At 50.9% G+C, this 23,675-nt stretch overlaps 1 protein-coding gene across 1 annotated transcript in view; it reads left to right on the plus strand.

Moving 5' to 3' along the window:
- The window catches only part of SLC25A42 (solute carrier family 25 member 42), a 36,000-nt gene extending 13,212 nt beyond the window's left edge, over window positions 1-22,788 (plus strand). Inside the window, exons 2-10 of the mRNA XM_087816834.1 lie at window positions 8,025-8,137; window positions 11,274-11,379; window positions 13,151-13,176; window positions 13,780-13,946; window positions 14,226-14,342; window positions 14,887-15,038; window positions 16,270-19,087; window positions 19,402-19,513; window positions 22,746-22,788. Of these exons, the coding sequence (XP_087672960.1) occupies window positions 8,057-8,137; window positions 11,274-11,379; window positions 13,151-13,176; window positions 13,780-13,946; window positions 14,226-14,342; window positions 14,887-15,038; window positions 16,270-16,577 (957 nt within the window). The 5' untranslated portion in view covers window positions 8,025-8,056 and the 3' untranslated portion in view covers window positions 16,578-19,087; window positions 19,402-19,513; window positions 22,746-22,788. The remainder of the gene's footprint in view (window positions 1-8,024; window positions 8,138-11,273; window positions 11,380-13,150; window positions 13,177-13,779; window positions 13,947-14,225; window positions 14,343-14,886; window positions 15,039-16,269; window positions 19,088-19,401; window positions 19,514-22,745) is intronic.
- Window positions 22,789-23,675: the final 887 nt, after the last annotated feature.

A 23,675-nucleotide genomic window follows, 5' to 3' on the forward strand; every position in this document is an offset into this window, starting at 1 on the left:
AAGGGATTTAATAAACAATAGCTGCCATTTTGTAGAGCATCTCTCTTTATCCCATTCTTACCCCACATGCAGAACCAGAGATAGGCCCCAGTGAAGGCCTTGGCCTGAGACCATACACTTGCAGACCCTCAACACCCTGCTCCAAGGAGAAGCCAGAGTTAGGGTGTACCTGCCAGGAAGAACACTGATCACCCCACAAACCAGAGCGAATCTCTTGCATGGGGCTCCCACAGCTGCTGATGCGTTTCTCTGGCCCACCATGCTGAGCCCCTGGCTCAAACACGTAGACTGGACAGAGAGGAGCCAAGTCACTGGGCCAGCACCTTGATAGCCACAGACATCTGAAATGTGTTTTTCTGAAAGCTTCGGCACACCCTAGAAGCTCCTGGATTTCTCAAGACATTTTTTCCAGCTTTATTTTGGAAATAATTTTAGACATATAGAAAAGTAACAAAAATAACTGAGTCTCTGTATACACTTCACCTAGCTTACCCCAATGTTAGCATCTGTATCACCACATTAGTTATCTGAACCAGAAAATTTACGCTGATGCAACACTGGAAACTCATCTCTATACCGAATTCAGATTTCCCCAGTTTCCCCCCCTTCTCCCTACTTTTTGCCCCAGTGCTCCCATTCTGGCCTAGGCTCACACTTGCACTTAGTCTTCTGTCTCCTTAGTCTCTGATCTGTGACAGTTCCTCCATCTTTCCTCAACCTTCACACCTTTGCTGAGAACTCAGTCATTTGTAGTGTGCTTCAGTGTGGTCTGTCCCATGTTTCCTCATTAGACTGAGGCTGTGTGTCTTTGGCAGGAATCCCACAGAAGCAATGTTGTGTCCTTCCTAGTGTTCCCAACGTGCTTCTGCAGGATTTCCCCACTCATTTAGTTACCTGTGGAAATAAAAGAAGACTTCCCGGCTGAGAACAGAGCCTGCTAATCAGAGCTCAGTAGACCCAGGGAGTCAGCTGCCACCCCTGCACTTGGCAGAGACTCAAGGCAGGCAGGGGAGAGGGGGCTTTATGGTGGAGAAGGGGAGGCCTACAGCCCTTGTTGGAGGCTGTTGGCGTGGGGAAGCCTATGTGATAGGTTAGGGGGTATATTTGGTGTTCTCTGGTTTGGCCCTGAGTTGAAAGCAGGAGCAAAAATTAGGGCCCTAGCCAGTTTGGCTAAGTGGTTAGAGCACTGGCCCGCAGACTGAAGGGTCCCAGGTTCGGTTCCAGCAGAGGGCATGTACTTCAGTTGCAGGCTTGATCCCCGGGGCGAGTGCAGGAGGAACCAATCGATGTGTGCCTCTCACATAGATGTTTCTCTCTCTCTCTCCCCCTTCCACTCTCCCTGAAAAGCAATGGAAAAAATATCCTCGGGTAAGGATTAAAAAAAAAAATTAGGGAGGCTGTGGTCACTGACCAAGTCCCAGCTGCTTTAGGCTGATTGCTACAGGGGTTGTGGCCTACCCATCAGAGCTTCACCATCATGCATTGTCTGGTCTTTGTTCCTGTGTATATTGTCTTTCTTACCTCAAGGGTGGGGGTATTTTTTGCATTTTTTATTGAGATATAATTGACATGTGACATTATGTTCGTTTCAGGTATATAACATAATCATTTTATATTTGTGTATATTGAGAAATGATTACCACAATAGATTTAGTTAACTTCCATTGCTACACATAGTTACAGATTTTCTTTTCTTGTGCTGAAGGTATTTTTAAGAAAATCCCAGACCCCACCCCAATCCCTCACATAAATCCCCCAGTTGTTCTGCATAAGCGTGAACCACCCAAGACCATGCAGATGGCTCATTTCAGAGGACCCTCAGCTTTCACTCTGAATTGAAGAATGTGCAGTTCAACTTTAAAATGGATTTTCTTCTTGAGGGAGAGAGCCACAGGGTAGCACTATAACCACCACACTATGACAGACAGCAAGGGTATTCAAGCACATAACCTTTCTAGTGCTGACTAGGTAATTCCAGATTGACTGGTTTAATATTCTACTCCTGGGAGAGGTTGAAACTGTAAGTTAGATATTAAGTCTGTTTGCTGATTTGGGGCTTAGCACAAGTGACTCCATTTGGGGCCTTTTGTCTCTTTTTTTAGTAATAAAGAGCTGAAGATCATCTCTTTAACCAGAGCCTATAACACAGTGGTTTAGGTTTGCTGGTTGAGTCCCATTATTTATGAAATAAATTTAGTTGGTTGTGATCAGCTTTCTTGAAATTAAATAGGGAAGAGGAGACAGGAGATGGCAGAGCAAGTGGCTCTTTAAAAAGGCAATCTTTTACTTCCTGAACTTTTTTCTTTAGGGCATGCATGCATAAGTGTATGTGAGTATAAGTGAATGTATGATGTAAAATGTATTTCTTAGTGTAGGTTTTAGTTTAAAAGATTTCTTAGAAGAAATAACTGTTCAGCTAATAAAAATATGAAAAAAAATTTTAAAAAGAAAGAAATTTGGTATTACTAGTGACAAGGGAAAAAACAAGGTCCAATAGAAACAAAAGAACATTAAGAAACCTCCTCTCTCGGTTGCCTACCTTGGTGCAGAACCCTGGCCTGTTGCTCCGGAGAGGGGGAGGGTAGTAGGTGCTGCAGAGACTGAAAGCAGTCAGAATGGGAGCAGGTGGCTCTGGCACATGGATTGCTTGTGCCAGCTGAAGCCCCCCACCATGCTCCAGGCCTCATTTTGGGCCACATGGGCTGATGGTCACTATTTAACTGATGACGAGCTCCATGTGATGCCCAAGGAGCCCATGCTCTTGAGCATAGATGTGGGGCTGAAGACACTGAGACTTCGAAGGCAGCCTAAATATCCTTGGAAGATCGTACCCAGGAGAAACAAGCTTGACCACTATGCCATCATCAAATTCTCCCCAACTACCAAGTCAGCCATGAAGAAGACAGAAGACAACAATACACTTGTGTTCATTGTGCATGTCAAGGCCAATGAGCACCAGATCAAACAGGCTGTGAAGAAGCTCTGTGACACTGACATGGCCAAGGTCAACACCCTGATCAGGCCTGATGGAGAGAAGAAGGCATATGTTTGACTGGCTCCTGACTATGATGCTGTGATGTTGCCAACAAAATTGGGATCATCTAAACTGGTTCTAGCTGGCTAATTCTAAATATAAAAATTCTACATTGTAAAAAAATAAATAAAACTAAAAAGTCACAGGGATGAAAACTACAGCATAGAGACTATAGTCAATAGTGTAATAACTATGTATGGTGTCAGATGGATGCTAGACTTATCAGGGAGATCACTTCATAAGTCATATAAATGTCTAATCACTTTGTTGTTACATGTGAAGCTAATATAATACTGTATGTCATCTGTAATTGGGGGGAAAAAGTCTGGTCCCCTCCTACCTCATCCCCTGCTGCAACAGCACACTATAAACACCTGTTTTCCTTCCAGTCTTCTCATCTGGGAAGCACCCCACCTGGATCCAGGTAGGTTCACCCATCAGTAAAAAGCTAGGTGGTACTCTCCCATGGGGACACAAGGCACATATTCCCCCTGTTCCCCTCCTCCCTTTCACTGGGACCAGCAGCTGGCTGTGGACTTACTGGCCAACAAGTCTTTGTGTTCATGTGTTGGGGGCACAGCACACATTCCAAGGCAGAGGTGCCACCCTCAGCCTCTCCTTACACCCCCCCCACCTTGTTGCACAGTTGATATTATTGCCCCATACATGCAAACAGCCCCTCACTGAGGATCACACCTGCCTTCCCATCATGAGAACAGGCGGGCACCTGTCACATTTTTAAGTTACTTCATTCTGGTTATCTGGCTGTTTCTTTGCCTTATTTTGTCTCGAGTTGTGTGTTTTTTTGTTTTGTTTTTTAACTGATTTGAAATAGCAAAGAGGTCTTTATTTCTTAGAGAAATTAGACTTGGCCTGAGGGACAAAATCTTGAGACAACCCCTGCCCCCCAAGGCAAGTACGTTCTCCTCTTCATCCTGCAATCCTGGGGAGCTGCCCTGGGGTGCAGGAGCCATGATGGAAGTAGCTGTCAGACTGAGACTACCTGCTCTGCTGGGGTGGTGGGGACTCTGGCACCCCCCAGATTCTCCCCTAAAAAGGGCCCTGGCTTAGTTTTCAGTGGCTGCCATAACAAATCACAAAACTGCATGGCTTAAGACAAGGTTCAGAAATTAATCCACATAGTTTTGGAGGTCAGAAGTCCAAAATTAAGGTGTGTGTGGCCTACTCCCTCCAGAGGCTCTAGGGGAGGGAGGGACTATAGTCAGTAAAATTGTAATATTGTCTCTTCCAGCTTCTGGTGGCCCCAGGAGTTCCTCAGCTAGGGAGGGTACCACTCCAGTCTCTACCTCTGTCTTCACAGGCCTTCTTCCTGTCCGTGTCTCCTTTTCCTTCTGTCTTTTAACAGATCACTTGTCCTTGAATTTAGTACCCATGCTAAATCCAGAATGATCTCATCTCAAGATTCTTACCTTAATTACATCTGCAAAGACCATTTTCCAAATAACATCACATTCACAGGTTCTGAGTGGACATGTCTTTTGGGCGTCAGCTCTCTGTAGATACCTTCCCTGTGACCTACCTCAATGCTCTGTCACCTGCAGTACATGCTCTTATAGGTCTGCACCAGGTTGTGTGGTGATTTTGTTTCTAACCATTTCTATCACACTGAGGCCCCTCTCCAAGCCGTCTATATTGAGATATCATGGCAGGTCCTCATGAGGTCCAGTGGGCTCCATGAGCAGCCCTGGGTCTGAGCCCATGAGCACCTGCCTGCCTGGGGAAACATTACAAAACTGAGATCTGGGGAACTTGGGGCAGGAGGTAGGAGAGGGAACCCAACCACAGGCACCTCACCCACTGCAGGTGTGCAGAGGGCTGGATCCTTTCTCAAGAAGTTTCCACAGAATGTGTTCACATTCAACATGCTCACAAGATACAGCACCATCCACTCCCAGATGCAAGGACAGTCCCCAGGATCCACAGTGTTAGGGTGGTGTGAGCCACAGCTGGAGGTGCTAGAGGTGGTAAAGCAGTCTCAGTAAAGCATCCCACAGGCTGACACCCCAGCAACTGGCTTGAGAACACTGCTAAGGCCTGGTTTATGCTTGTGAACAGTTTCAGATTTACAGAAAAATTACAAGGTAACACAACCCATAAATTCCACACACCCAGTTTCTTCCATTTTAACATCTAACATTATTATGGTACATTTGTCACAACTAATGAACAAATTCTTAACCTAAAAATAAAGGCCAAAGTGAGAGGCAACAAGCATTTATTTGAGATCAAAAGGAACAGCTATTAGGGAAGGACCGATTCAGGCAGAAACCCAAAGAGTGTTCCAATTAGGAGACAAGGCAATGGGTACTTATGGTAAAAGGGAGGGGAACAATTATATCAATAGAAAGAAGGCATTTCTATTGGTTCAGATAAGCTCGCATAGTGACACTAATTCTAAACAATGTTTTTAATTTTTAGTCCATTTGGCTTTCTTATTATCCTTGCAAACAGTTGTTTGGGACACAATGTTCTTGAGACCCAGTCCAAGGGTAATTTTGCTATTTTAACATTCTGAAGGTTTGAGGCATAAGACACGCAAGACAATTCCTCTGAGATGGCAGCTCTGGCTTCATTTTAAAGCTGTTCTATTTGTGGGTTTTGTGGTTTTTGTTTTTTTCAAAGTACTGATACATTATTATTATTATTATTATTATTATTATTATTATTATTATTATTTTTAATCCTCACCTGAGGATATTTTTTCCATTGCTTTTCACAAAGAGTGGAAGGGAGAAAGAGAGAGAGGGAGGGACATCGATTGGTTGCCTCCCGCTCGCGTGCCAGCCGGGGCTGGGAATTGAGCCTGCAACCAAGGTATGTGCACTTGACTGGAATTGAACCCAGGACCCTTCAGTCTGTGGGCCGACACTCTAACCATGGAGCCAAACCTGCTAGGGCCTGATACATTATTATTATTATTATTTAAATATATCTTTATTGATTTCAGAGAGAGGGAGAGAGAGATAGAAATATCAATGATGAGAGAGTCATTGACTGGCTGCCTCCTGCACCCCCCGACTGGGGATCGAGCCTGCAACCCGGGCATGTGCCCTGACTGGGAACCCCGATCGCCTGGATCCTAGGTCGAAGCTCAACTGCTGAGCCACACCCAGCCGGGCCTGATACATTATTATTAACTAAAGTCCATAATTTACTCAGATTTCCTCTTTTTCCCCTAATGTACTTATTCTGTCCCAGGATCCCGTACAATATTTAGTTATCATGTCTCCTTAGTGTACTGTAGGCTCCTCTGGGCTGAGACAGTTTCTTAGGCTTTCTTGATTTGATGACCTTGGCAGTTTTGAGACCTGGTCTTGACGGTTTTGAGAAGTGGTGAGGCGTTTTGTAGGAGGCCCCCAGTTGGGATTTGTGTGGTGTTTTCTCATGGTTGGAATGGGGTGATGGGTGTGGAGAGGAGGACCCCAGAGATAAAGTGCCCTTCTCATCACACTGCGACCAGAGCACGTGCCATCAACGTGACTTTTCACTGTGATATTGACCTTGATCCCCTGGCTTAGGTGGTGTCTCTCATGTTCTCCTTTGTAAAGCTTCTCTCTCCCCCCTTTCCCTTACCGTGTGGAAGGAAATCATTATTTACAGCCCACACCTAAGGCTGGGAAGTCCCGTTCCCCTTTTTTGAGGACAGAGCATCTGCACAAATTATTTGGATTCTTATGAGAGATTTGTCCCTTCTCCCCCATTTATTTATTTATTCAATTAGTTTATACTAGTGTGGACTCATGGACATTTTATTCTTTGGATTATAATACAGTACTGCTTTATTGATTTTGTTGCTCAGAATGTTGCAGTTTGGCTACTGGGAGGTCGTTGAATCAAATCAGCTCCCATAATCACACCCCCTCGGTCTTGGTTTCTACCTCAGGGTACCCTGGCCTCATCCCTATGTTCCCTGCTCTGCCCTGGAAGCAGCCATTCTTCCAGAGCTAGGCCTGTTTTGAGTAGGAAACAGTGGCAGAGGGCCAATGGAATGGATTTCCACTTGTGCTTTCTAGAACCTTCCACACTGGCACTGATGTGGAGTGCTTGGGAGGACCCAGAGGGCAGGAGGGGCTTCCACCGCCTGCTCAGGGCACATCTGCATCCTTTGCATCATTTTACAGGAAGGTATATTGATTTATTGGATAATTTTATTATTTTTTTATCACTTTCCCATCATTACTCCCATAGAGGTATCAACATAAGAACATCAAAACCTGCAGAGAATTTTTATAAGAGTTTATTTGAGCCAAACTCATGACATATACTGGGGAGCAAGGTCTCAAATCTCCCGATTTATTGGATAATAATAAAGCATGGGAACTGAGACCTCAAAGGACACTGGTGCACAGTGGCATCTTGGTGACACCTGTCCTTCACCCTTCTTCCTCGAGGTCCCCTATGTGGTATGCTTAGCTTTGTGTGCACTTCCATCTGGAGGATAAGTGGGTTTCCAGCAAGGAATCCTCAAGTATTAGGGCCTTTTGCTATAAGCTTGGCTGCAAAGAGGAGGCAGCCACACAGTAAGAAAAGATTAATTTTCTAAAATTGTTTCCGTGGGCAGAAGCTTGGGTCCAAGCTGTCTTGAGCCCAGTGGGCATTTGGCTCTGGGCAGGTGGGGCCCTCCCACCTCTCTGCCTCACAGCCTACCATGCCCCTGCCTCCTGCTATGTAACCTCACTGGGGTGGCTTAACTTTTCTGAGCCCATCTGCCCAGTTGGTATCGGTTAAAAAGGCAGATGACTCAGAGGCCTGTTTGTGACGATCAGATAAAAAGCCTTTTGTAAATAATTAAGTCATCAGTGGAGGGGATTATAGCATCTGGATGCTGGTACAGCGTCCTTTCCTTGCAGAGAGACAGACACCAGGTTAGGAAAATCACATTGACAGTTCTTGCTTCAAGTGACTGGGGCACGAGGCAGATGGGGGAGGCCCTTTCTCACCGGGTCTCGTGCCCCCTCTTGCTCCTCAGGACCGAGCCTCCACTGTCCCCAGCAGCCTGGAATGGGTAATGGTGTGAAGGAAGGTACGGTGCGATTGCATGAGGATGCCGAGGCCGTCCTGCCCTCGCCCGTCTCTTCAAAGGCAAGTACCTGGCCTCCCCATGGGTGTTCTCATGGGTCCCTCTCATGTGCATGTGCACCCACCACAGATCACCCCCACACACACACACTGGTGAGGGGCTGCATCAGTGTGAGGCTGTGGGTGGAAAAGATGCTGGCTGCCCAATTTGTGAAGTGAATCTCGCCCCCAACCACTTTGCAAGAAGCCAAAACCTTACCCAAATTTGGCTGGGATATCAGAAGGTGTCCTGGAGCCCCTTTTCTCAGATTTGTGAACACAAAAGAATCAGCAAACTCGGGCTCATTCGTGAGGAAGGGCCCTCACAGGCCCATCCTACTCTCAGGGCAGGGCTCAGGTGCCTCAAAGTCCACAAGCTCAAAGGCTGAGGTAGTAATCCTCCCAACCCTCCAGACCTTTTCTAAATTCTCGGTGGCTCTGCGGAGCACCAGGCAGGAGGGAGGACTGGTTTGTGGGCCTGTATGTGGGGCGGCCATCACTGCACCATGTGGGGCAGCAAGGGTGAGCCTACAGCAAGTATGTGTGCCCCTCTCAGTTTAGTGAATTTCCCAGCAGAGCTTGAGGGACACTCAGCCTCTCTGCTGGCCAGTTGAATCCCAGCAAAAGGCCTGTCTGTTCCCGTCACATGCCTGGATATCCAGTGCCCATCTTCCTCTGTGCTGGCCACACATCTGACATCAGCCTTGGTCCACTTAGCCAGCCTGATGTGGGAGCTCACCTTGTAAATCCTGTTTCTTTGGTTAAGAAGTCCTCTCGCAGTGCTCGCGGCTGTGTGGCTCATCTGTGATGGCCCACGTTCTCTGTTGGACTGTCTGCCTCGCACTTCATTTGCAGGATCCCCCTATACAGTCGACATGGACACATTGACCACTTGGTGATATCTGTGCTGAGGTCCTCAAAGGATAAACCACTGTGGTCAGTAAGAGCCACTGGAAGCATCTGCTGGAGGAGCAGCCCCCTTCTCTGCTGAGGCCAGAAGTGGACTCATAGAGCATCCCGGAGCCACCTTGAGGGCAGAGTTTAAGGACATGTGTTCAAGAAGCACAGAGCTGGCCTTAGAGTTGTAAGAACCACAGATTGCACAGGAAGTAACTTGCAGAAGGAAGCACAAAGGACATATTGGCTTCACCTCCAGTGCCAACAGGCACATGGGCTGTTTTGGGGTGTTCCTTTGGCTCACAGCGCGGGTGAGCAATTGCTCATTGGTTCACAAAGAGGAATGAGGCAGGAAGCTGGTGCTAGGAGTACCACTGAACCTTCCAGCATCTGACATCCTTACCTCTCAACGCCAACAGGACCAGATGACCAGAGCCTTGCTGTGTGACCCAGAAAAGGCAGAGGTCCCCAGTGCGGGCCTGTGTGAAGCAAGGAGCAGATGGAACCCTCTGGTGAAGCTCTGCCTCAGAAACACTGGAGGAAAAACACTTCTCTAGAGTTTGTTCTTTTAGGGAGGGGTGGGCTAGGCAGGTGGAGGGGGTGCCAGAGCATTAAGGGAAAGGAGCTGGAGCCATATAGGGGCGGGGGCCAGGTTGCAGGGCACACAGCCCCTGGGAGCACCTGAGACACACAGGAGAGAATCTGGGGGTGGGACCTGGACCAAGAGACAGCACTCAGCATGTCAGAGATGAGGAATGGGAGACCAAAGAGGCCATCCTCTGGTCACTACTGTCAAGACAGAGTCCGGAATCTGGCCAGAAGTGTGGACAGACTCAGGGCCCGGCCCTTCACCCCTGGGCTACTGCTGAGCTGAGCAGACTTGGTGAGGGGTTGCCCTGAGCCCCATTATATCTACTTAGACCCAGGCTGCCAGTTTTACCTCCCCAAATGCCATCACTGCCTCCCCGGTTGCACCCTCCCTGTCTCAGCCTCTGCCACTCCATCTTGATTACTGCAGGAGTCCCCAGAGGGTCATAGTGAAAATGGCCTGTCAACCTTCGGTGTTTCTCCATGTCTCTTTGGGCAAAAGCCAACCTCCTTGTGGGGCCACCACCTGGACTGGCGATTGTGCACCTTTGTCTGAAGATTTAGTTCATGTCTTGCTCACTCTCTAGACTGGTGGCCCCGAGGGAGAGTGGGGGGCTCATATATACCCTCACACTGCACTGCATGTCCCCAGGCCCCTCAGGGCACCTGGTCTGTATGGGACTTCATGGATCCCTGGGATCATTGAACGACCTGACCCTTGTCATTCTTGTTCATTGCATATGGAGGAAAGATGGGGGCACCTTCAGTCCAGAATGTTCCAGAGTGCTCCCTGTGGTTGCTTGTGAAGGTCAGATGGAGGAATATAGATTTCAGCCTGATGAGACTGCTCAGGACTCAGATGGACATATAAGGAAGGAAGGAAGGAAGGAAGGAAGGAAGGAAGGAAGGAAGGAAGGAAGGAAGGAAGGAAGGAAGGAAGGAAGGAAGGAAGGAAGGAAGGAAGGAAGGAAGGAAGGAAGGAAGGAAGGAAGGAAGGAAGGAAGGAAGGAAGGAAGGAAGACTGTGCAAGGAGGACTTGGAGAGCCTCCAGAAGACAGGGGGAAGCCCTGGCCCTGAGGTTGGCCGTGGGAGCACTTGATGCAGGTCAACCACCATTGCCATCACCCACTCCTTGGCTGAAGAGCCACAGACACCAGTCCCTGAAGTCCTGACAAAAAGATGTAGAAAGGGGACACACTGACACAGGCAGGGTCCTCTTGCCCAGCACCCCCTACCAGTTCCCCCCACCACCACTACAAGGGCCCTCGTGACTTTGCACTGAAACACTATAATGCAAAAGTCCAGCACACACAGGTGGACAGAACCAAGGCTTGCAGGATGGGTCAGGGGTGATTCTTAGGTTTGGAGTCAGTCCCATTGTGGTCTGTCTCCATGAACACAGACCCTCACTGGATGGCCCAGACAGTGCATCACCTCTCATATGGATGGTCCCTGTCATCCTGTGAAGGCTCTGTGACCCCTCGACCCACCACTGTTCACCCAGAGCCCATTAGGGTTATAACACTCAAGCTGCTGTGCATCTCTCAGCCCTGGACCAGGGTAGGGGAGTAATAAAGGGATGAGGAAAGGTGATCCTCTTGGTGCCACCCCCAATGGAGCAGACTTCTCCCCTCCCTCTCTGACAACAGACCGTGTGTTCATGTGTTTTTTGCAGAGGGATCACAGACAAATTCTCAGCTCCCTCTTGTCTGGGGCCCTGGCTGGCGCTCTTGCCAAAACAGCAGTAGCTCCCTTGGACCGAACCAAAATCATCTTCCAAGGTAAATGCTGTCTGACTCTCTGTCCCTCTGTGATAGAGATGCTCCCAAGCAGTCGCCCTCCTCACGGCCCTCCAAACTGCACTGCAAACTGGTTTTTAAACTGCCTCATAAATCCACTTAGAAACTGTTAGTGTCCTGGGTGGCCGGCACACAGTACCACAAACCAGGCAGCTTAGAAAAGGAATTTACTCCCTCACATTTCCAGAGGCCAGAAGTCTCAACTCAAGGTGCTAGCAGGATTGGTTCCTTCTGGAGGCTCTAGGAGAAGAGCCTTCCTGTCTTTTCCAGCTCTGAGGGCTCCAGGTATCTCCTTGGCTTGTGGCTGCATCACCCCAATCTCTCCTTTCCCTTTCTTTCTCCTCTCCCTCTTTTTTTCTTTTTATGTTTTTATTGATTTCAGAGAGAGGAAGGGAGAGGGAGAGAGTGATAGAAACATCAATGATGAGAGAGTCATTGAGCGGCTGCCTCCTGCACGCCTCCCACTGGGGACCGAGCCCGCAACTCGGGCATGTGGCCTGTCCAGAAATCGAACCGCGATCTCCTAGATCCTAGGTCAATGCTCAACTACTGAGCCACGCCAGCTGAGCTAACCTGGGTTTAATTTAATGACATCTGCAAAGGCCCATTTCCAATTAAGATCAGTCACAGGTACTGGGGGTGAGGACATGGACATGTCTTTTTGGGGGACACAGTTCAAGAAACTATGTCTCTCTCCTTAGGGTTAAGCAGGCACAGGGGCCCCTGAAGATGAGGCCTTTCATCTTGCAGACAGTGGCCAGTGCCTGCTTGGCACCAGGCAGGAGAATGGTTATAACCTGGGACCCCCGTCTCTCAGCTGTTTGGGAAGAGAAGCCCTCCCCAGTTCCTTGAGCTGGTCCCCTAGCCTCTCTGTGCCTGTTTCCTTTTCTGTACAATGAGGACAGTAACACCAACCTCCTCCCCAAAGGCTGTGGGAAGAGCAGGCATGAGGCTGAACTCCCCCATGTTCCTTCCCGCACGCCAGCTGCCTTTTTACCTGGTAAACTTGAAGCGTAGTGCCCTGAAGGGAGCTGCATGTAACTCTGAAGGCAGTATGTATGCACACACGTCCATGTAGACGAGAGTGCAGGGGTGTCTCAGGAACAAAGCAGGGGCTCAGGAAGCGAGTAGGGGGAGGCTACAAGACCGAGACCCCTCACGGCCTGTGTTTCTGGATCCTTGTGGCCACTGTGGCTCCAGCCCTTAGTGACAGTTCACCAAGGAGCAGGGGAGTGAGCCAGGCAGCTACGGAAGGTAGGAGAGGCAAGTTAGGGGCACCTGTACCAGGCCATTGAGAACAGAGGGCAGACCTCAGACAGAGGCCTCCCTGGCCTTGTCCTGGGGTAGTTGGATCCCCTAGACTGATCCCCACACAGCTAACGGCTGTGGCACCTTCCTCAAAGGAGTTTGGTTGGGTGGGGATGCTGAGTGTCAACCCTCCAGAGGCACATCCTCCCACAGATCCCTAGGGAGACTCTTACTGTCCTGGGGGTCAGATGGCAGTTCATCCCCCCTTCCTGGGGACAAGTTGGCATGCAGAGGGGCTGGGTACATGGGGTGAGGAGTTTCCTGGGAGGAGAGTGACCTTGCTGAGGACACTACCCCCTCAGCCCTTTGAGAGTGGAATATTCTCAGGGGCTGCTGTTATTCCGCAGCTCCGAACAGTTTCCTGTAGTGGGGGGTCATGCAGACTTGGGGGTTCCTGTCCTTCACATCTAATGGTCTGTGTTGTGTTGTTGTTTTTTTCCCCCAGTATCTTCAAAAAGATTTTCTGCCAAGGTGAGCCACTAGGTCACCAACTCCTGGCTCTGGGGCTGTCACCAGCTGCCCTGCTGGGCTGGAAGGAGGCTGTGGAGGCCTGGGGGTGGGAGAAGTGGGGAGATGCTTTTCCCTTTTGGAACCCCCCAGGCTGGTTCCCAGGAACCCTGGTGACTGAGGCTGCCCCTGCCAGGGTTGGGACCACTTGTCCTGGCACCGTGAGCACTGCCTGGATGAAGCCCACCCTGGGAATTGATTGACAGGAGAATGCCTATCTATGGGTCAGTGGTGAGAGGACTTGACATTTTAAACCCATGTTTTCATATTTGATTGATTTTTAAACACAGAGCAGGTGTTACTTAATAAAGAAAAAAGAATATTTTTAAAAGCTAGACTACCAAACATCAACAAAACACCCTCTGTGTGGGGCTCAGAGCCTGCTTTGCAAACCTGGTCTTCCCCTCTCACTTTACAGTTCCCAGGGCCAGGGGACTGGGGGTGGGCCGAGAATGTCGTGGGTAAGGTGGGGCCCTCAGGCACAGGGCTGGACAGAGTAAATCGAGGTGTTCATGGAGCCGGGAGGGGAAAGGACAGGCGGAGGTATTGATGTTGCCCCCCCTCCAGGAGGCCTTCCGGCTGCTCTACTTCACCTACCTCCACGAGGGCTTCCTCAGCCTGTGGCGTGGGAACTCGGCCACCATGGTGCGTGTGGTACCCTACGCTGCCATCCAGTTCAGCGCACACGAGGAGTACAAGCGAGTCCTGGGCCGCTACTACGGCTTCCGTGGAGAGTGAGGCCCCCACCCCTCCTAACCCTCGCAACTCTCTCCTGTCCCCCTGCTCTCCTGTCTTCCTTTCACATGCTCACCACGTCAGAACCCAGGTTCCAGGAGGGCTGCAAGGGAAGGTCCCTACCATTCATTGATTGAATCGTCCACCGTCTCAGCTACCAGGAAGCCAACCCGCCTGTCCTTGGTTCCCCCACACTGAGAGCTGTGGGCCTTGGGCTGGGCCTCCCTCCTTCGGTCCTTGGGGTCTCACCATCTCTCTTCACCCCTTCCCCCTTTCAGTGCCCTGCCCCCTTGGCCTCGCCTCCTCGCAGGGGCACTCGCTGGAACCACAGCTGCTTCGCTTACCTACCCCCTGGACCTGGTCCGAGCCCGCATGGCCGTGACCCCAAAGGAAATGTGAGTCCTACCACAGCGACCTTCACCAGCACAAGGGGCTCTTTGTCCACTGGGGCCCCCAGGTTGAATCCCTCATCACGCCCCTGGATTTGGGTCTGAGCCTTTGTGTACAGCCCACAAAGGAAGCTGTAGTGTCAACAACCACCACATGGACCCTGCCTGGTACATCAGGGCGGGCCAGGCATGCCATTCTGCAGCTGTTCCAAAAAGTTCTCTAAGCCTGGGGGTCAGTTCTGCTTCCATCAAACTTGAGTCTTCATTTTGAATTGGTCACAAATGCATTAAAAACACACGTGAACACTAGGCGAGGGTTGAGCACCCAGATGATCCCAGTGGTGACGTCAGAATATGGCTTTGAACACCCATTTCCCCCTCTAATGCCAAAGCTTTTGCAAGGTAGTTATGTTCCTCAAAGAAGGAAATTGTCAGCATTCAGACCTGCCCTCTCCCCACTGAGAAGTAGCAGAGAATTTGTGAGTTGAGGCCAGTGGCTCCTCCCTGTGCAGAGTCCGCAGCCCAGCTACTGGTCCCTCTGTCCTGACAGGTACAGCAACATCTTTCACGTCTTCATCCGCATCTCCCGGGAAGAGGGGCTGAAGACCCTCTACCATGGCTTCACGCCCACCGTGCTGGGGGTCATCCCCTATGCTGGGCTGAGCTTCTTCACATATGAGACACTCAAGAGCCTGCACAGAGGTGAGGAGGGGGTGGGCCAGCACCCGCGGGTCACATAGACCTGGAGGCCAGGCTCTAGGACCCCAGGGTCCAAATCAAGAGAGGACACATGCTGTCAGGCCACCCCTGAGGAACTCAGACTTATGACCTTTATAGCCCAATTTTAAGAGCAATCTTGTAAAGTCCAGTGTGTTGCCCAGAGTGTTGATGGCCACTTGTGCAACCACAGGTACCTGCACAAAGCCTATGGGCAGCCTAGATGGAGGAGTGCCCTTTTGTCTTTTGGTAATTTTGAGAGGCTTGAAAAATATAGAGAACACTATAACCACTCCCACCCCAAGTGCCGGCCACTTCCTCTTCCTTTACTTAGTATGTGTCAGGAACAGTCCCTCTTCTTGTTTCCTGGTTATGAAAGGTAGAGTTGTCACTTTCCACGCCTCTGGGTAGTGCAGCTCTGGCTCAGCGGGTAGAGTCCAGCCTGCTGGAGGTCTGTGGCTCATCATTTTAGCCTGGGGTCTGCCCCTTGCTCCACCCCCTCCCTCAGGTAAAGGGAGGCGGCCTTGGCATTTAGGCCTTAGCAGATTTTCTGGAATCAGTGGACATCCAGGAGTGCCTCCTTGTGGGGATGCAGGACTCCATTTTTTGTTTTATTCTTTAGGGTGCTCCACATGCCTGGGGCTCTGTCCCCACGTTCAGCTCAAGTTACTTAATGTTACTTAATGTTTTCCCAATGTGGTGAGTGAACAGTGGTGTCTCCCGTTTTTAATTCCTAGTTATAAATTTACAACACATGTTTGGAGAACCTCTCTGTTGATGCGTTGCACATCCTTGGTCTCTTTGGACCCAGGAGGCAGTTTGGGGTGTTCACGGTTCTGTGTTTGCTCTCAGGCCCCTGTGCAGAGCATTAAGGCTTGGGAGGGGAGGGGACAGGTCATGGACACATTGATATATTTACTAGGGGGAAAACAAGAGTGATTCAGTGGGAGCTCATGCTGGGTCTTTGGACATGGTTATATGATATGATTTGTGGGCTTTTTCTCTTTAAAAAAACAAAAAACAAAACAAAACAAAACTTTTATTGCTCAATTTTTAAAAAATGACCAGGAGGTGAGGAAGTAGCCTGGGTGGGAAGGCACACGGGACCCCCTTCAGGTCCTGAAACAGAGGGCCGACACAGTGCCGTGTGTGGGTGCTCCTGTGGGTGCGGGGGCGCTCCCAGCAGCACCCTCATACCCCTCCTGGCCCTCCCCAGAGTACATCGGCCAACGGCAGCCCTACCCCCTGGAGCGCATGATCTTCGGGGCCTGCGCTGGCCTCATCGGGCAGTCAGCCTCGTACCCGCTGGACGTGGTGCGGCGGCGCATGCAGACCGCTGGAGTTACAGGCCACCCTCACTCCTCCATCGCCGGCACACTGCGTGCCATAGTGCGGGAGGAGGGCGCAGTGCGTGGCCTCTACAAGGGTCTAAGCATGAACTGGCTCAAGGGCCCCATCGCCGTGGGCATCAGCTTCACCACCTTCGACCTCATGCAGATCCTGCTGCGGCGCCTGCAGAGCTAGGGGCCCGCGCCTGGCTGCTCTCGGGACAGGGAGCCAAGCTCCAGCGCGCGGAAGACGCTGACCCCTGATGTTTTAGAGCCTGGGGAGTGAGAGGGCGCTTCACTCTGCCCCAGAGCCACGTGGGACCGCCTTGTGGAACAAGCAGGCAGGCCAGGGGTCCTGGGCTCAGCACCCGTGGGTCTGCAAGGAAAGCCAGAAGCCCTTCAAGTCAGTGTTGGGGTCGATGAGCACACAGCCTCTCCTCTTCCCTCCTCCCTGGGCCTGGCTCTGCTTCCTGGAAGTGCCCCTCTGACGCAGGAGTGGCCGTTGCCACCTCCTGGTGCTCTGTGTTTTTGGACACGCTCCTGCTTCTAGTGACCCTGTCCCCACTAGGCTCAGAGCCAGACTCCGCCTGCCCCTTGTTGGGCCCTGTGTATGCTCACTGCTCAGGGCGGAGGAGCTGGGGAGTGTGGGAGAGGCCCAGCCTCGGCTGTTCACAAGGGACCAGTCTCCTGCTCAGTTGCGGCTACAGATTGCTGCCTCTTGCCTGCCCTGCCACACCCCTGTCCTGCCTTTACTTCCCAGGTGACATGACTCCTCAGCCCCCAGAGTCTCCTGTTGGTGAACAGCCTTCTCCAAGTGATCCTGATCCTGACTTCACTCCAGGGTGAGGCCCTGGAGCCAGTCTTACCCTCTGTTGCCCACCCCACAGCTGCACCCACAGAGGCCGAGCCTTGGGCCCTGACTCTCTACCTGTAGGCACAGCGGCTTCTGGGGGGACCCGTAGCATCTGGCACATCCTTGGCTCCCCACCTGAGTGGGCACTTGGCATGGACATGGGGCAATTTAAGGCCTGTGGGATTGTCTGATTTCCATGAATGGGATGCGTGGAGGTGGGTGGCAGCCTTGATCTTCCCCAAGTGGAAGCCCGTGACAGTGTATGGCCTGGGGTGGGAAGTTCAGAAGAGTGGAGGTACCACAGGGCCCCCCAGGGAGCTGGTCTCAGAAGTTCCCAGGCCCCCTGGGTATCACAAGGACTCAAAAACACCCATTTCCTAGTGACATTTGGAGTTTCTTGACCTTTTTGGTTTTAAAATTTGGCCAGCCCTGGTCTAGTCGCAGTACACCCTAACCAGCCCGATCCGGCTCCAGGGCAAGGTCCGCTCAGCACCTTGATATGGGAAATGACCTGTGTGCTTGCTCCAGTTCATTTCCAGCCATGACTCATTTCTTACCTTTGTTCTGCCCTTGTCTGTCCTTGCCTTGGACCTGTGGGGTGTCCTTCCTTGCATGTGTCCACTGGCCAGCCCTAGTATCATTCCCAGACTCTTGTCCCCAGGGCTCAAGCAGCCTGTGATTGCTGTCCTATTGGGTGTTTCACCTCTTCTCCCAGCCTTGCCTAGTGCTCAGGAGAGGCAGGGGCACCCCTTACAGGGAGATGAGATGGAGGCCCAAAGGCAAGAGAGAGCATCAGGAACTGGGAGCCCACCCCAGGTGGGCGAGACCAGGTGGCTGGTTGGGCTGCACCCTCCTTTGAGCTGCAGGCTGGGCAGGAGCAGGAGGGTCCTCTAGGTCCTGCTGGCCCATGTGCCCCCCAACATGGCTCCCAGCACCGTGGGCCTCGGCAGCACCATACCCACTCCCCAGCCCCACACAGCCAGGCTGGCACCCTCCGCAGTCACACCCCTCCCCACTGGCTGCCTGGCCTGGCCTGGAGCTATTTTGATGCCATGAAGAGACTTTGTTTATATATAATGTTTATATATTTTAAAGATTTGTGCCAAGAGAGTATATTTAATAAAAACTAAAATAACTTTTCCTCCTGCCCATGTCTCTTTTCTTAGGCTCTGACCCCCTTCCCCCCACCAGGAACCAAAAACAGGGTTGAGGTTATTTCAACAGATTTTAAAATAAAGTCATGAATAAAACTTTTTAAAATGTAATTGTTTTCATTGTTAATTCATACTTTGATTTTCTAGAAAATGCAAACTGCATGAAAGGGTTTATCAAGTTTGGTGGGTCTCCCAGCTCTTTCTGCAGGGGCACCCTGTTACCAGTTCATTGTGTGTCCTTCCAGAGATCCTGGTCGTAGACACTTGTGCCCTTGGGGACATCAGTCAGGATGGGCTGTGTCCTGCTCAGCAAGTGCGGCCCCAAAGTCCTGAGGTTTTTGTCTCCTGCACCCTGTCTGGCATGTGCTAGGGGCCCCTGTCCACACCTGGATAAGGCCTTGGGTTTAAGTGTTGCCATCTTCAAGTGCAGGAGTGTGAGGCCACCAGAGGTCTGTCTCAGTGGCCATGGCATTCAGGGCAACCAACCAGAGGCAGGAAGTGGGTACCTTGCGTGTAAGTGGTGAGTGACATGGTATTTACGTACTTACTACTTAACCTCATTTATTTACTCAGTCCGGGGTCAGCTTTTTGTGGTGAAAAATAATGCTGTGACTGTGACCCTGGCTCCTGCACCCACAGGTGAGAGTCTCCAGGATGTGTCCCTGAGGGACCACTCAGCTGTGGAGTCATCTCTTCCAGGTACCAAAGTGCTCCCCAGTGCAGTTGTGTGAACTTAGGTACCCACAAACATTGTGCAGTGTTCAGGCCACACCCTGGCTGGTGGCATCTGACTCCCCATTTGGGGGTGTCATGTGGTACCTCCTTGCTGTTTTAGTCATATCTTACTGTGATCCCTTGCAAGGCCCGGCATCTCTTCATGATTGCTGGCCACTTATTTCCCTCCTTTTAATCATGCTGTACACTGTAGCCCAAGACAGCCGGCCTGGTAGAAAGGTGTAATGTTCTCAAGTGACCTAAGCAGGAATCTTGTGTTTTGTGTTTTTGTTCCCCAGCAAGGCAGCAATGGATGTGACACAGACACTCTGGAGAGAAGTGGCTGCAGCTTCTTCACGCAACTCCGCCAAGCCCCAGTGTGCAACAGGCCTTGAACACCTCCAATGAGGTGTGAGTCAAGGTTCCCAGACTTGGGTCTACCCTGGGGGATTCTACTAGGGACAGGCAACATGATGGGTGATGCTGCTTTGGCTCTTGATGAGAAACATCTAAAAAATATGCTGTGGAGCCCAGGGGAGTCAGGTGGGAATTCTGGAGGGCAGCTGAGGGAGCGAAAGACCCCACCTGAGGTACTGGGAAAAGCCCTGAGGCCTGGAAATTCTCTGCAGGGTGGGTGTCGGGCAGCAGCTCTGAGACTGGCACTGGAGAGCCATGGAGAGTGTTTGAGCAGATGAGGAAGATGGAGGGGGCGAAGCTCAGGCAGGGAGCCAGGCTGAGGTCTGAGCAAGGGGATGGGTGCAGGGTCTGTAGGCTGAGCTTCCAGAGGACTCTGGGTGAGCGGTGGAACCAAGAGCACCCCAGGGCCTAGCCAGGGCACTTGCCCTCAATCAGGGAGACCAGATCCAGACTCAAGTCCCTAATTTGTGTCTTCCTAGGAAATTGTCGCCTCCAGATAACTTCTGATAATGCTAATGTTGCCTCAAGATCTTACTGTCTTTGCCTTGGTTGTGATTCTTCTGCCTTCTCGGCTTATTTTTTATGGCATTTTGGGTGGCCCAGGTCCTGACTATTTTCTCTTCCAGGCTGTCATGGACTTATGTCTCCCCCAGCTCCCAAAATCCCTATGTTGAAACCTAAAGCCAGTGTAGTGATGTTAGGAGGTGGGGCTTGGGGAGGTGCTTAGGGTCAGATGAGGTCATGAGGGTGGGGCCCCCATGATGGAATTGGTGCCCTTATAAGTGTCACACCAAAAAGCTGGCTTCCCTCTCCATCTTCCACTGTATGTGAAGTGGCACCTACTGCCTAGAAGTGGGACCGCTCCTGGTCATGCCAGTGCCCTGATCTTGGACTTCCAGCCTCCAGAACGAGACATCAATTTCCTTTGGTTGCCAGCCACCCAGGTTATGGCATTTTGTTATAGCAACCAGAATGCAGTCGCTGGCAAACTGTCCTCCTCTAAGTCATGGCCCGTCTCGCTTTTCCCAGCTCTGTTCTAGCCGTCTGCATGGCAAGAAGTCTGGGTTTTTCTCTCAGGAACTAGGTGCCCTTCAAAGCCTTCATGCTCCGTAATTGAGGTGGCTCCTTAATTAAGAAGTGGAGTCTCTCACAAAGCCTGCTTCTAGCTACAGGGCAGAGCGGTGTGCAAGGGAACAAGCAGCTATCGCCAAGCAGGGTGGTGGCAGGGGTAGGGAATGCCTGGGTCAGGGTGGTTTTGAAGATGTTCCAGACAGGTTTCCCGATAGGCTGGGTATGAGGAGAAAGAGAGGGGTAACAGAAAAGATGGAGCTGAGGTGTAGGGGAAGGCCAAGGGCACTGGACATGCTGGCCGAGCTGCCCAAGATGCTGAGGGCCATAGAAATAAAACGGATTTGCTGACAAACATGTAGGGCTCCACAAGTAAGGGTGGAGAGGGGAGAGGGGAGGCAGGAGCCTGCAGGGGGTAAGGGGAGCTGTAGGGGCAGCCTGGGAGGTGGTGACCGGACAGTGCCTGGTGGGGAGGGGACAGCGAAGGCAGGTGAAAGCTGGAGGATTGACAGTGAGGTTGTTTCAGATGTCCACGGGCGAACCTCAGGTCCTGCTTCAGTGGGGGTATCTTTTCTCTGCACCGGTTTTCTCCTTGGCTGACCTCTCGAGCTAAAAGTTTGATTTGTTTGGGGGTGGGGTTATTTCTCCTCTTTTTCTTCAGGTGGTTTGAAAATTATAGTCCCGTTCTTGTGATGTAAAGTTTCTCAGCCTCAACGCTACTGTCTGGGGCCAGGTAACCCTGTTGGTGACCATCTGGGTGCTGTGGGGTGCTGAGCAGCATCCCTGGCCTCCACCTACCAGATGACGTTAGCCTTTCCCCCCCTCCGGTTGTGACAATAAAAATGTCTCCAGACATTGACTAGTGTCACTTTGGGGCAGAATAATCCCCTCCTATGAGCAGCACCGATGTGTCAGTTACCAATGACGTGTCAACAAAAACTGAAATACGTATCCTCCCCCTTGAGGACACAGGATCTTTCCCACCACCTTCCATCTTCCCTATTTTCCTGTCACTGTGGCCCCGCCTTATTTTTTCTCATTCTTACTTGCTTTGTGTGTGTGTGAAATGTGCACGAAGATGCCTCTGTGGTTTGGTGCACGGCAGTGAAGGCTGTAACTGTCACTGGTTCTTCCTGCCTTGGATGCCCCATGAGTGCAGCACCCCACTGTGCCTGATGTTTGTGTCAGTCACTGTTTGCTTTTGTTTATGGCATTTCCACCTTCCTAAGTGTCCCTAAACCACGTATTGAGCTCCATAGCAGAGCACACACAGCTGTGGTTAGGCAAGCAAGGGGCCATGCAGCTTGAGGCACCACTGCAGGAAGCACTGTGCCCAGTGGGTTCAGGGACCACCAGGTGCCAGATGAAGGGGAGTCCCTGGTGACTCCTGAGGTGCCAGGGGACAGTGCAGGTCCTGCAGAACTGGGAGACGATGTTCCATCAACTTTTGATTCCTGGGCCACTAGGGGTGGCCTGTGTTGTCCTCACTGGGGGCTGGTTTTTGTTCTGGAACTTCCCAGAGATGTGCCGTGGGATGAGGCATCCCAACACTGAGGGCCAGCGTCAGGCACCTGGAAACTTCTGGTCCCTTTGCTTTGCTCCATAGAGTGTTCGCCCTCTGATTGTTTGAAAATCATTCTTCTGAGCCAATCTTCTAATTTCCTTTGTCAGTTCTGGTTTCGTGTATCTTTTATTTTTTTGTTCCTTCTGTAAGATTTCCCCAACTTTATCTTCCAATTGCTTTTTTTTTTTTTTCAAATCCTCGTCCGAGGATACTTTTTCCATTGCTTTTCAGAGATAGTGGAAGGGAGGGAGAGAGAAACATTGATGTGAGAGAGACATCAATTGGTTGCCTCCCCCACGTGCTTCAACTGGGGCAGGAGATTGAGCCTGCAACTGAGGTACGTGCCCTTGGCCGGAATCAAACCCAGAACCCTTCAGTCTGTGGGCCGACGCTCTAACCACTGCACCAAACTGGCAGGGCAATCTTCCATTTGCTTTTGATCTCCAAGAACTCAAAAAGAGAACAAAAAAGGTACATCAGATGTTCCTTTTTAGTAGCATTGTTCTTGTTTCATGAATACAATGTCTTTTCTCTCAGAACATTCTGGACTGTTGTGGGGTTTTTTATTTTTATTAATTTTTTTTTTTTTTTTAGAGAGGAATGGAAAGGGAGTGATAGAGAAACATACATGTAAGAGAGAAACGTCACAGAACTGCCTCCTGCACACCCCCTACTGGGGATCCAGCCCACAACCGAGGCATGTGCCAGGACTGGGAGCTGAACCGGTGACCTTTCGGTGCATAGGATGACGCTCAACCAACTGAACCACACCAGCCAGGGCATGGACTGTTTTTTATTTTGTAAGTTCTCTTCTCCCTGTAGAGTCAATTTCCTGAAGTTGTCTCTTTTTTGTTTGGGTCTGTTTTCCACACGGGACACTTCCTCAGATCCCTGGACAATCCTGGTTGTCTGCTTACAATGAAGAATAAGGACTGAGATAGGGAGGTTGGAAGACCAAAGGAGTGTGGGGAACACATGGACTCACGCCTAAGCTGGAGGCTGATGGGAACTCTGTGGTGCCAGTGTCATTAGGACTTTCTGCTTGGACCAGCTAGATTCTCAAGAGGTGTTCAGTCTCATGCATGGAAGATTCTGGAATCTGCAGGCAGGGTGAGGGATGGTGGCTCTCTCCATTTAGCATTCATTATGTGTAGTCACCTAATCCTGCTTGCCACCACATTGCCTATCAAGTCTGGCTTCCCTCCTGGCTGTGCAGTGGCATCATGGGAGGAAAACAGGCACCTGAGAACTTTCCAAACTTTCCTAGCCAGCAGCCTGTGTGTCTCACCCCCATCTTCAGCCTGGCCTATTGAGACCTGGTGTGGCCAGAGCCTCTGGAAGGTTCTACGGGTAAATTCAGCTGTTTCCTGGGCTTCGGGTTTGGCATCATGGGCTTGGCAGTCAATTGTGGTTCTTCCCTTAACTCCACCTTCTGGAACATACTGCAGCCTCTGTACTTTTACTGGGGATTTGAGAAGGATCAGAATTGGACGGTGCAGCCTGGCCGGGTGTGGCTGTGACTGA

The sequence above is a fragment of the Miniopterus natalensis genome, chromosome 4, assembly GCF_054644295.1.
Source record: "Miniopterus natalensis isolate mMinNat1 chromosome 4, mMinNat1.hap1, whole genome shotgun sequence".
NCBI lineage: Eukaryota > Metazoa > Chordata > Mammalia > Chiroptera > Miniopteridae > Miniopterus > Miniopterus natalensis.